This window comes from Camelina sativa, chromosome 8 (assembly GCF_000633955.1).
Source record: "Camelina sativa cultivar DH55 chromosome 8, Cs, whole genome shotgun sequence".
Taxonomy (NCBI): domain Eukaryota; kingdom Viridiplantae; phylum Streptophyta; class Magnoliopsida; order Brassicales; family Brassicaceae; genus Camelina; species Camelina sativa.
The window spans coordinates 9,454,523-9,468,262 of record NC_025692.1 but is presented as its reverse complement, the minus strand read 5'-3'; the positions used below and the strand labels follow the sequence as shown (position 1 = coordinate 9,468,262).

General features: G+C 39.4%; 2 protein-coding genes across 2 annotated transcripts in view; one reads left to right on the top strand and one right to left on the bottom strand.

Moving 5' to 3' along the window:
• The window catches only part of LOC104706796 (pentatricopeptide repeat-containing protein At5g24830-like), a 6,647-nt gene extending 5,796 nt beyond the window's left edge, over positions 1-851 (bottom strand). Inside the window, exons 1-3 of the mRNA XM_010423024.1 lie at positions 799-851; positions 545-721; positions 333-427 (exon numbers count right to left, since the gene is read on the bottom strand). Of these exons, the coding sequence (XP_010421326.1) occupies positions 333-427; positions 545-550 (101 nt within the window). The 5' untranslated portion in view covers positions 551-721; positions 799-851. The remainder of the gene's footprint in view (positions 1-332; positions 428-544; positions 722-798) is intronic.
• Positions 1,600-4,753, top strand: LOC104709359. Its single transcript, XM_010425987.1, has 3 exons — positions 1,600-2,253; positions 2,327-3,336; positions 3,493-4,753. Exons 1-3 carry the CDS (start codon positions 1,600-1,602, stop codon positions 4,751-4,753), a joined length of 2,925 nt encoding a protein of 974 aa, XP_010424289.1.

Below are 13,740 nucleotides of genomic sequence, written 5' to 3'. Positions count from 1 at the left end.
AAACCATAAGTTAGTTGTGAAAATACAAACCTCAAAGAAGTCAGACGATCCAAACTGCTTTTCAAAATCGAATCCAATACATTAAAAATAGCTTCCGGGTCTCCCTTTTGGTCAAAATCTTTTTTATCAGAAAACCAATTCTCAGTGCACGAGTGAGGATGATTGACAGGAGTGAATCGAGGATGTTCAATACAAGAAAGACGCATTTCAAAGTCCCTGCAAAATCCATAAAGAAGAGACTCAGCAAACAGATTTGTGAGGAAAACAATAAAAGAACAAAAGATGAATCAAACTAGACTAACCTCAGGTTGGTGAAAATAGGAGCAAAGATCCTAGCAACATTGTCGCTAACAAAATCAAGGCTTTGGTTGAGTAAGCGAAGTACAGTGACATGCGAAGATGAAACTTCCCCACAAGAAATGAAAAGCTGCATCCGAATGTAAAACACAAAAGAGCTGAAGCATAAAAATCAAAACTTTTCGTATAACCCAACCAACCAAAACAAAACAGAGCTGTGTAAAGAGGGAAAAATCTGCAAACTTACAGCCATGGATTAATCAGATAAGCAATGGAACGACAAAGCCAAGTACAGCGATTTGAAATAAGCTCTTCTCCGGTGGAATTAGAGAAGATACATTTCGGCTATACTCTAAACATGCCTTGATTTGGTGAACAGAGACGATTCATTCATTCAAACGCAAAATGGATTATGATCTTAAAGCTGAAACAAAAGATCATGGTCTTAGAGATGTCACAAGATAAGCCCTGATGAGGATTGAATCATCAGAAATTGCAAACCTGATCCAGATTGCGAAAAATGGGAATCAGATGCTGAGGTAAGCTCTCCTTGGTTCTGGGCACGTTTGACAAAAATTAGGGTTCTTGCTTTTAATGGGCCGTAGTAGCCCATTAGTAATTTTAAGACGGGCTTCAGTTTCATTATTCATGCTCTCGTTCATTTCACTTTTTCTTTTTCTTAAACAAGATAAATTGGATATTGTGTAATATAATCATATTACATCCAATCTTCCTTATACACTCAAATTTGCCCGTTAAGGTCGACATTTGAAAGTTCACAACTCACAAAATGTGAAAATTAACTCATAACTATGAGAAGTTGAAATCAAAGCAAGAACATATATATATATATATATGAACATTATAAATAATGATATACATATATGACCGACCTAACATAATTGTGTTGTATATTACAGATTTACTTATGTTGTATGTCAACTAGTTAACTTGCGAAAAGAGAAGCTAACGCAAGCTGGGGGAATCAATGGTTCACAACTTTTCTTAATATTAAAAAACTGCTAATATCCATTATATAGAGACTGTGGTTTTTTGGAATTTTCCTATTTTGAAGATTGTTTGTCTTGGTGGGATTGGCGGGATAAAAAACTTATTCGTTTTCGGTTGGATAGGGCTCTTGGTAATGAGGATTGACATGAATTATTTTCTGATACGATTCTAGAATATTTACCTATGGTTGCCTTTGATCACAAGCCCATTGTGATTAATATAAGGACAAAAAGGCCGCGAGGAAGACGACGCTTTTTGTTTGACCGCCGGTGGATTGGGAAGGACGGTTTGATGGAGGCGATTTCAGCGGGTTGGGATGGGGGACACACTCAGAGTTCATCCACTTTTTTAGATAAAATTGTAAATTGTCGACGGGCTATTTCTCGGTGGCGTAAGGAACAAGTTCCTTTTGGTCGGGATACAATTGAGGCTCTAAAGAGCCAGCTGGTCGTGGCTCAGGCCGATGACGCAACTCCACTTTCAGTAATCTCCTATTTAAATGCCCGATTGCGGGAAGCCTATAGGGATGAAGAGGTATATTGGTATTTGAAGAACCGTAATAGATGGATGCGGGTGGAGGATCAGAACTCTAAGTATTTTCATGCCCTGACTAAGCAGCGACGGGCCCGCAATCGGATTACAGGTATTTTTGATAAGAACAAGGTTTGGTCTACGGAGGATGTTGATATCTGCAATACTGCAGTGTCGTACTTTGCCGATTTGTTTACAACGTTGCACCCGACAAATTTTGATGAGGTCTTATGTGAGGTACGCACAGCTATTACAAATGAGGTCAATACCCAGTTAACGGCCCCGGTTACAGAGATAGAGGTACACGCGGCTCTATTTATGATGCATCCGGATAAGGCTCTTGGTCCGGACGGGATGACCGCTTTGTTTTACCAAAAGGCGTGGCTGGTTGTTAAAGGAGACTTTGTCTCGCTGGTTTATTGGTTTTTTCGAGGAGGGAGTGTTTTATAGAGGTTTAAATACTACGCACATTTGTCTCATTCTGAAGGTGGCAAAGCCAACCCGAATGACGGAGCTGCGCCCAATTAGTTTGTGTAATGTGGGGTATAAAATTATTTCTAAGATCATGTGTCAACGGCTTAAGAAGATTTTACCAGGGCTTATTTCGGAAACTCAATCGGCTTTTGTTTCTGGCCGTCTCATTTCAGATAACATTCTGATTGCTCAGAAAATGTTCCATGGTTTACGGACTAATCCGTCATGTAAAAGGAAGTTTATGGCAATAAAAACATATATGAGCAAGGCATATGACCGGGTGGAGTGGGGGTTTATTGAAAAGTTACTCTACAAAATGGGTTTTGATGCAAGATGGATTGGATGGATTATGTTTTGTGTTAGTTCGGTTGAGTACAAAGTTCTTCTGAATGGTCAACCTAATGGTTTGATTATTCCGGAAAGGGGTTTACGACAAGGGGATCCTTTATCTCCTTATCTGTTTATCTTATGCACGGAAGTTTTAATTGCCAATATTCGGAAAGCGGAGGAGAATAAATTAATTACAGGGATCAAGGTGGCAAATCAATGCCCGCCAATCACAAATCTTTTATTTGCGGATGATAGTCTATTCTTTTGTAAGGTCGCCAAAGAACAATGTGAGGTCATTTTGAGTATTTTACGGAAATATGAGGCTGCCTCGGGTCAGCAAATAAATTTTGCAAAATCTTCTATTCAGTTTGGTCATAAGGTTGCAGAAGATACAAAAACGGAGATCCAAGGGATTCTTGGCATAACAAATCTGGGTGGCATGGGCTCCTATCTAGGGTTGCCAGAGAGTTTAGGAGGGTCTAAAACGAAGGTCTTTTCGTTTGTCCGGGAAAGACTGCAGGGACGTACGACTGGTTGGTCGGCGAAACTGCTTTCTAAAGGGGGAAAGAAGGTGATGATCAAATCTATCGCTACTTGCGGTCCCGACGTTTGTGATGTCTTGTTTTCGGCTACCAAAGACAATTACATCCAAACTCACCAGTGCTGTGGCGAATTTTTGGTGGAGTACGGATGGTAGGACGGGTGGTATGCATTGGTTAGCTTGGGAGAAACTATGTTGTAGCAAACAACTGGGCGGATTAGGATTTCGGAATGTTGATGATTTAATTCGGCTTTGTTGGCAAAACAACTATGGAGGCTAATTGATTAGCCTGATTCTTTGTTTGCCAGGGTTTTTAAAGGTAGGTATTATAGGAATTTGGATCCCATGGAACCGATTCGTTCTTACTCTCCTTCGTACGGGTGGAGGAGTATTGTTTCAGCTCGCTCTGTGGTACATAAAGGACTTATTAAAAGGGTTGGATCAGGAGAGTCCATTTCTATATGGACTGTCCCCTGGATACCAGCTCCATCCCCGAGACCAACTCTCAGTAAGGGCCCGTTTAAGGACCCTTCTCTTAAAATTTCACACTTAATTGATTGTCAGACAAATTCGTGGCGGATGGATGTCCTTTCTGAGCACTTTGATCCAGTTGATGTTGCGTTGATAGGAGCTTTACCTTTAGGTAGTTGTCCAAATGAGGATTCTCTTGGTTGGCATTTTACGAAGAATGGGAGGTATACGGTTAAATCTGGTTATCATGCGGCACGTATGACGATCTCTGGGCCTTTTAAGGCGCTTGGTGATGGGCTAGAGATAACCTCTCTCCTAGCTAGTGTTTGGAAGGTTCGTTGCCCACCAAAACTCCACCACTTTATGTGGCAAGCATTTTCTGGGTGTATTCCGGTTTCACGAAACTTGCGACGGCGTGGTATCGCATGTGATTTGGGCTGTTCACGTTGTGGTGCGGAGGAGGAAACAGTTAATCATGTTCTGTTTCTCTGTCCACCAGCGCGTCAGATGTGGGCTTTATCTCAGATACCGGTAGGACCACATTGTTTTCCGGTGGAGTCTGTTTATGCTAATATGGATCATTTCTTGGATCCCAAAAGCCCGGGATCCCATGTGTCAGCTTTCCCGTGGATTTTGTGGTATTTATGGAAAGCGCGTAATGCAAAAGTTTTTGAAAATATCACGGAGCGGCCAGAGGAGGTCGTTTGGGTAGCTGAAGGTGAGGCTTTGTCCTGGCAGCAGGCTCAGGAAGAGGGTGAAGCTGTGGTTTCAACTGTCCAGCCAACGGTTGCTGACTCTCGTTTACGGGGGCCAAACACTTCCCTTCCTATGTTCTTTTCAGGCTATCGTTGTTTCGTTGATGGCTCTTGGAAGTCAGGAGATCTTTTCGCAGGAGTCGGATGGTTTTGCACCCAGTCTCAGGATCCGACGCGAAGTATGGGAGCTACTAACTTTCGACGAAGTCTTACCCCCTTACACGCTGAACTCGAAGCTTTCATTTGGGCGATGCGTTGCATTATTGGACATGATTACCGTGATGTGGCGTTCTACTCAGACTGCGCTGATTTGGTGAAGATGGTGTCTTCGCCACACGACTGACCAGCGTTCTCGACATATCTTGATGATATCAAGATGGACAGGGAGGAGTTCTCTTCTGTTTCCTTATCTTTTATTCCTAGAAATGCAAATGTAAAAGTGGATCTTTTGGCACACTATGCACGCACATCTCCGCATAATGTTTTGTATGTAAATAATTTCCTTTCGCATTGGTTCATCTGAGCTAATCTATTGTTGACAACAAAAAAATAAAAAATCCATTATATAGAGACTTACACATTCAAATGTATATATATCCTTCATAGGCTCGAATCTTTTTAATGGCCTTATCTATTTTGGGTAAGACCGCCACCTTCTCGTTCTCATATCTTTCCCCAATTTCCCACTTTCCTAAATCAAATCTTTGGATGTATATCGACCGGACCACTACTATTTTCATGAATATTATATTCCTACTTAATGGAGAGACCATGATATTTAATTTTCCGACAAATACAGCAGTATAAGATATTTTTTTAAGTGCCAATTGCATCTCTCTTTGTACATGCCTACTCTCGATCAACTTGAATCTCGAGTGTCATTCATTCGTCCCCACTAAGAAACATACGTAAACGTAAATCCATATCGATCGACGCGTAAAGATGTATATAATAATACAAATTAAAATGTCAAAATTGGGGCGTATCATTTTTGGAAAACTCAATTTACACGCAAATTAAAAAAGAGGAAATAATTGTCGACTGAAATGAATAAAGAGTGTGGTATCTTACGTACAACTACATGGATGAGTCAGTGTGAGTGAATTTTATTAGTAGACATTAGTAGAGACGAAAGTACATTAGTAGTATTAGTAACGTCTATAGCATGACTATGTGTGATGCATTTTCCCTCTTCTCTACTTTTATTAACCTTATACAGAGTTTTACTTATGTATCAGTAAGTAGATGCATGACACATTTATATCTTAGGAAATTTCTAAGTTAAATTTACTGGTTAAGATATTAACATATTAGTTTTTGAAGTTTCAAGGATAGAAATATATAAATTTTTCTCTTTCTGATATTGGTTCAATGGATCCAATGTATGAACCTAAAATAAATAAACTTGTGAAGCCAAAAGTCGCTACGGCAATCTTAACTTAAAATTCCTTATTTAGCTTGCAAACTAAATTTAGTGTGAATGAATAGATGCGCCTTGTGATACCATTCATATAAAACAATCAATATTGAGTGGCTTTGCTTTCCCATATATATGGTGACGTTTTGTTCTTGTCCTATCCGTTTTTTTTTAATGTGCTATGCAGATTGTACAAGAGAGAGGCCAATACGAATACGATATAGGAACATGATGATAACGCACGTAACTAAAAAAGCTGAGACATATTAAAAGAGGAAAGTGATGATGAGTGTCATTGTTAAAATGCACAAAGATTTGGATTTATGATTGCCTGACCAAAAATCTTTATTACATCTCTACTTTTGTCGGCTCACAGTACCTTAGATTCCCAAAACCGACAACGCACATTTCAACATATTCCACAAATTTCGGCTTCTTTTCCTTGCTTCTTTTCTCTTTTCTTCATCGCTTTTATATATTTTCCTTGATTGTTACGTAAAATTACATCTGAGCTGATCACCAAGAAAACAACCTGCGAGTGGTTTATAGGTGGAGCATGCCAAAATGTTTTTTGTATGTTTCATCCGCTCTGGTACGTGTGTTGTAACCCTTGGGAAGTCACGTTTATATTAGGACCTTCAATGCAAGCGGGCTCGTTCCCTTAAAGGTTAGTTAGAATCATCTTATTGTAAGCCTAAGGGTCTGGTTTTGTTTTTGGCTTGCAAAACCTGCAGGACAATCTTATTCTGACTATGTTTAGAAGAAAATTATATGAACATGTGAACCGATCTATGCATACTAGATCCGCCAACCCTTTTCCCCTGCACGGATTTTAATTTGATAAAACACGTTACACTTATAAAAAAATATATGAAGATCAATCTGTCTTACAGATTGAATTCATTCTAGTGACTAGTAGTTTTAATAATATCAGTATAATATACTTCATCATGATGCATATACATATATATATATATGCATGTATATAAAATATGTCTACATGCACCTTTTGTTAAGCTTGCTTCATACATAATGCTGACCATTTAATCAAAAAATAAGTATACGTGACTGATAGTCTCGTACCGTCGATGGAGTTTTGATCAACACCAACATCTTGTTAACAATTTTGACATCGCCGATTTGAAAGAAAGAAAAAATAGAATATCCCAAGGAGAGTTTGCATGAGAAGAAGAGAGCAAAATGTAGCCGAAGGACAACTTGCCAGAAATATGTTTATCACCATATATGCATGATTAACAATGTTCCGGCAAGTCATCCTTGGCTGCATTATACTCTACTCCACGTCATGTAATTCTACTCCGTTGGGCTCACATGTCCATCAAGATTTCAAGTACATCAATATGAGTGTGTGGTTTTGTGGTGGGTTTAGGGAGTGGAGGAGAGGAAGTATTTATAAGAGAGACATATAAGTTTTATACTCCGTTCCAATATTATATTACATTCTAATATTATATACATTTACATATTTGGTGATATAAATATTCGACCATCAGCTGGAGATTCCTATAGCAAGTGGCTGTAGTGCTCAACGTAAAGGTAAATTATGTTATAATGTCAAAAGACTCGGCCTTTCGCACTGCACGGCCTTTCCACTATCCACTCATAAAATCTTGTACACTTCTCAAAATCTTTACATTAGGTGGATCAAATTCATTGGTAATAAAAGAATTCGGACAAAGTTTATTTAATCATCTCATATGTGAAATTTGTTTACAAAGTTGTAAACAAATTAGTATCGACACATAAACAATTATTCGATATAATTGATGTTTAATGTTTCCGAAAGGAACCGCATGGAAAGGGAGCGGAATATAATTAGGTGGTGCGCGCATTGGTCCACTACTTTGAACCAAATATATGTTTTACTTGTTTACAAATATATTGAAGTCAAAGGAATTATTGCATTAGTGGTGATTGGCCTCGATGCTAAATAAGAATCAAGAAAAACAAAAAAAAAAAGGAGACTATTAATAAAAGAAACATTAGAGATATGAGAGAGATACTTTTATTTGACAGATTTATGCAAACAGTAATTTATATATCCATGTTTGCCTGAATATGTATAAATGGGGTTGTCAATTATAGTATACATTCAATCTTAATCTTATAACCCTCGTCAGTTACATATATAAATACCAAATAGTACTTTAGTGTCTTCTTGACTCCTGCAAACGATCACGTTCAGAGAGAATTCAAACAATGGTTACCAAATAACATATTTGTTTGAAAGAATGCTTAAGAGTGTCACAAGGAGGACTTGACTTCAGCATGGGTGACCTTTACTTATTGCTCAAAGAATATAGCATATATAAACTGGTGTTTTTAGTTTTAGTGGATTCGATTTGGTTAACTAGTCCATGATGTTTAGTTACAGATCTCAAAATTGATTTTATATTTATTTAAAAAGATTCGACTACCTCTAAATATTTACTTGTCTAGGTAACAATTAATAAAACCTTGTTGTAGGGTATTAGTATGGCTTAACTAGGCATTAAACGACTTCTACATTTTAGAACCTTTTTTCTTCTTCTGAGAACTTCTATTGATCGCAGATTCACAGACATAGATATGGAGGGACGCTAAATTTTTTTATATAAATATAGATATAGCTTAGTTTTTAAGTAAATGAAAAAAAAAAAAAAAACAGAAATGGAAGCAAAAAAGGTGTGGCGGCCGCCAACAACTGCACCGCCCCTATGTCCTTGCCATATATGTTGGTCGGTACATGTAAGTATCTAAGCCTCAAAGCTAAGATAATGTTTTTGAATCAACTTTTTCATCATTTGTTAGGGATATGATTTGTTGTTTTGATTTATCATTTATTGAATTAGTAGCATTAGTCATCTTTATGGGGTCTCCGCAACATATATTCTAGAAATGTTATCAACTACTAATCGATAATTAAGTTGATTAATTCTTATGAAGACAATGGATTTTACTAGATCATAGTAGCTGACAGATGAAAAAAATTTATTCAAATTACACCCTGCGAAGTTAGTTACAGGTTACCACTTATATTTCGAATATCATTTTGAGTTGTTTCAACTCGAGATCCCTAAGAGGCTGAGGCCATTTCAAATGAGAGGTTACTGTTTTGAGACTTTTATATATTTTTAGTCTTAAATTGTATACTTTCAAATATTTCCAGGATTTTTTTAGGAAATCAGATGTGAGGGGCATCTCAGAGATGTTTAATGAGGTATCTCCACTTATTACAGACAGTATGAATAGGGAACTAATAAAAACAATCTCAGAATCGGAAGTTCGTAAGGCTCTATTTGCGATGCATTCAGAGAAAACACTAGGTCCTGATGGTATGACAGTGCTGTTCTTTCAACGGTTTTGGTCCTCACTGAAAGGGGATTTAGTGACTTTGGTTAGAGAATTTTTTAATACGGGGTGCTTCGAGAAAAGATTGAATGAGACAAATATTTATCTCACTCCGAAAAATGAAAGACCCCAACGTATGGCGGAGTTTAGGCCGATTAGCCTTTGTAACGTGAGTTATAAAATTATTTCAAAAATCTTGTGTTTCCATCTAAAGCGGTACCTACCTTCTATTATTTCAGAGACTCAATCGGCTTTTGTTTCTGGTCGTCTGATAACAGATAATATTCTTGTTGCTCAGGAAATTTTTCATGGGTTAAATACTAATAATCGATGTAAAACGGATTTTCTGGCTTTTAAGACGGATATGAGTAAGGCGTATGATCGGGTTGAATGGGATTTTTTGGAAGCAGTTATGGTTAGGTTGGGGTTTGATCGGAAGTGGATTTCCTGGATTATGTGGTGTGTCACCTCAGTTTCGTATTAAGTCCTTCTTAATGGTCAGTCATGTGGTTCTATTATACCTCAGAGAAGTTTACGCCATGGTGATCCTCTCTCACCGTATTTATTTATCCTTTGCACGGAGGTGTTGATAGCTAATATCAAAAAGGCTGAACGAGAGGATAAACTTACTGGTATTACGCTAGCTCGGGATTGCCCCACCATCTCGCATTTGCTTTTTGCAGATGATAGTTTGTTCTTTTGTAAAGCAGAAGCGACATAATGTAGTACGGTCATGGAAATCATAGGAAATTATGGAAAAGCGTCCGGACATGAGGTTAACTTGGAGAAATCATCTATCATGTTTTGTAAAAACGTCCCAGAGGACTTAAGAACCCAATTAAAGTCTGTCATTGGTATTTCAAAAGAAAGCGGTATGGGTTCTTATTTGGGTATTCCTAAAAGCCTTCAAGGTTCGCGAGCTATGGTTTTTATTTATGTTAATGATCGGTTAGATGATCGTGTAAATGAATGGTCAGCGAAATATTTATCGAAAGGCGGCAAGGATCATGATCAAGTCAGTTGCGTTGGCTCTCCCAACTCATGTTATGTCGTGCTTTAAATTGCCACAGGAATTGACGTCTAAATTAACAAGTGCTATTTCAAGATTTTGGTGGCAGTCTAACGACAAAGCTCGTGGTTTGCACTGGGTTGCTTAGGATAAAATGTGTGATGATAAATGCGAAGGTGGTTTGGGTTTTCGAGATTTGGAGAATTTCAATGACGCGATGCTGGCTAAGCAGTATAGGCGGTTAATTCATTATCCGACATCTCTAATGGCTCGTGTGATGCGAGGTCGATATTTTAGAAATAAACATCCTCTATTGGCCAATAAGCCATACTCTCCCTCATTTGCTTGGAGGAGTATTTTTTCAACGAAAGGCTTAGTGGAAAAAGGAGCAAGATGGGCATTACGATCTGGTTGTGATATTTCGGTATGGAAAGATCCTTGGATACCGGATAGTCAACCAAGACAAGCTAACAGTCGAGGGAGACTGCTCCATCCTAGCTTAATGGTTAATCATTTGATCAACCCACACACTATGGAATGGCATCTGCCCATCCTTGAGGAGTTCATGGATCCAGAGGATATTCAGATTATTCAGGCTATGCCAATCAGTAAATCCTATATACCATATCGACTGATTTGGCATTACACTAAATCCGAGAAATATACGGTCAAATCGGGTTATCGGCTAGCCCGTGATTTAGTTAAGGTAGGTGAGTCCGGACCGACGTGTACGGCCCTTCGGGCCCAAGCTTGGAAACTTGACGTTCCCTCCAAGGTTCAACATTTCTTTTGGCAGATAGCATCCGGCTCTCTTCCGGTGTTGGAACGACTAGCTCATCGTGGTGTTCGGTGCGACACTCTTTGCACACGGTGTGGGCTGGCGGCTGAGATGATAAACCATGCCCTCTTTGAGTGTTCTCGGTCTCGTCGGATCTGAGATTTATCTCCGGTTTCGTTAACATTCAATGGTTTTCCCTATGGCTCAGTTTATTCTAATTTAGACTTCTTATTCTGGCGGGCGACAACTCAATCGAGTGTCTCGGATATTAGTTTCCGGCTACCTTGGATTGTATGGTCAATTTGGAAGGATAGGAATAAAAAGGTTTTTCAGGGTATGGAGGCGGCGCCAATAGATATTATAAATCAGGCGGCTAATGATAGGATTTTATGGGAGGAGGCGAGGTCATTCACAGGCAGAGCCATGGATTATTCGACATCTATGGAAAATCTGGAACCTTCTCCACGATGTCATATTGATGGATCCTTGAAGGGGTCAGACTCCTTTGTGGGCTTGGGTTGGTGCTTTTTCAATAGAGAGGACAAAGTGTTACTAATGGGAGCACGATGCTATAGAAGAACACCCTCACTTCTACATTCGGAGTTACAAGCCTTGATCTGGGCCATGGAGTCTATGTTGGCGGCTGGCGTGGATTGTTCTTTTTTCGAAACTGATTGTGCAGAGCTAGTGGCGATGGTGCAATCTCCGGATGATTGGCCCGCATTCTCCAACCTGTTGGACGACTTCAATTTACTTAGAGCTTCCATCCCCGGCTTCATCCTAAGGAGGATTCCGCGTTCGACAAATGTGGGGACAGATTGTCTAGCCCGCTCATCGCGTACTTTAGATTCCAAAACTACTTTTGTAAACTTTTCCCTCCGGTTTGGGCAACCAACCTTGGAGTACGGTTTTAATTTAATGTTCGGTTGACAAAAAAAAAATTTATACTTTCCAAAAATAAGGATTTTGAGTTAGTTAATTAAAATTATAATTGGGGTTCTTACTCTTGAAAAAAATATTATTTTCAAAATAGAAATATTTTATGTAGAACATAATTAGTTTTTTTTTCTTCAACAAAAGATCAGTTCATATGAGCCAATTTGGAGGGAAATTGTTTACAAACAGAACATGACGCGGAGGCATACGTGTTTGGCGTGCCAAATAATCCGCTTTAACATTTGCGGTACGAGAAACTAAAATCAAAGAAAAAGAAGAAAACTCCTTCCAGTCAATCTTGATGTCGTCTAAGTATGTTGAGAAGGCTGGCCAGTCAAGAGGGGAAGACACCATCTTCACAAAATCTGAACAGTCTGTTAAGAAAACCACGTCCCGAAAATCATGTCCAATCATGCATCACATTGCCCAAATGAAAGCTTCGACTTCTGCATGTAATGGAGAGAGACAACGCCGGAAATTAGAGGCTCCCAAAGATAGCAACGATCCGTGAGAAGAAGTACAATACCATCCTACACCTGCAAAAACATCAGTTTCTTTCTATGACCCATCTACAAAACACCGATAACCTGAGTATCTCGCTGGAAGGGAAGGGATACTCCCTGAATCCGAGAAGGTGAAACAATAGGAGATAAACACTGCTCATCCTCCTCAGCCTCCTCCTGAGGTTGCAGCCAGGTCACCGCCTCACCGACCGCTATATGAACAACATCATCAGGTCGTTCATCATGATTCTCGAAAACTCGAGCATTCTGTGCTTTCCAAATATATAACATAAGCTAAGGGGAGGCCGCAACCTGGGAACCCGGGTTTTTGGGTCCCAGAAAATGATCCACATTAGCAAAAACAGAATCCGTCGGGCAAGAAACCGGCCCCACCGGAACGTTAGCTAAAGCCCATACCTGACGTGCCGGAGGACACACAAAAATTGCATGATTAATAGTCTCTACATCAGCCCCGCATTGCGCACAACCTAAATCACATGTTATTCCCCGTCGCCGCAAATTGGCATAAACCGAAATGTAGCCAGACAAAAATTGCCACATAAAATGCTTAAGCTTGGGTACACAATGAATCTGCCAAACAATGGCCAGGAGAGGAGTAATCTCCGGACCAGACCCAAGAGCCTGAAAGAGTCTTGGGACACCCATGCGTTCTGTATCATACCCTGATTTTAACGTATACTTGCATGATTTTGTATAATGCCACCCTAAAGAATCTGCCTTTGGACAACTGCCTAAAGGTATTGCCCCGATCAAAGCGACATCCACCGGATCAAAATGCTCATCGAGCATATCCATACGCCATGTATTTGTTTGACGGTAAATTTAATGAGTCAATTGAAGAGAAAGGTCCTTAAAAGGACCTTTGCTTTAAGCTGGTCTCAGGGATTGAGCTGGAAACCAGGGATCAGTCAATATAGAAATAGAGTCCCCAGAGCCAACTCGTTTAATAAGCCCTTTGTTTACCAAAGATCAAGCGGGGATAATACTTCTCCACCCATAGGAAGGAGAGAATGTTCGAATCGGTTCCATAGGATTCGAATTCCGGTAATACCTACTTTTAAAAACCTGGCAAACAGTAAGTCTGGTTCCTCAATCAGCCACCATAATTGTTTGGCCAACAAGGCCGTATTAAAATCATCGACATTCCTGAAACCCAAGCCACCCACTTGCTTACTACAACAGAGTTTATCCCATGCTAACTGATATACAGAGTTTTAAACCCTATTTTCCTACTGCAAGTGCACAGCAAAGAAGTAGTACTTAGGGGTCGAATCCCACGAAGACCAAGTTTTACTCTATGGTTCTATTTGTTCAA

What these genes read in the sequence shown, in the direction of transcription:
- LOC104709359 (XM_010425987.1), top strand. Translation starts at nt 1,600, where the DNA reads ATGGAGGCGATTTCAGCGGGTTGGGATGGGGGACACACTCAGAGTTCA. An exon ending in AAGGAGACTTTGTCTCGCTG is followed by an intron (nt 2,254 to 2,326) that starts GTTTATTGGTTT and finishes CTCATTCTGAAG; the next exon opens with GTGGCAAAGCCAACCCGAAT. An exon ending in TTTTTGGTGGAGTACGGATG is followed by an intron (nt 3,337 to 3,492) that starts GTAGGACGGGTG and finishes TTTGTTTGCCAG; the next exon opens with GGTTTTTAAAGGTAGGTATT.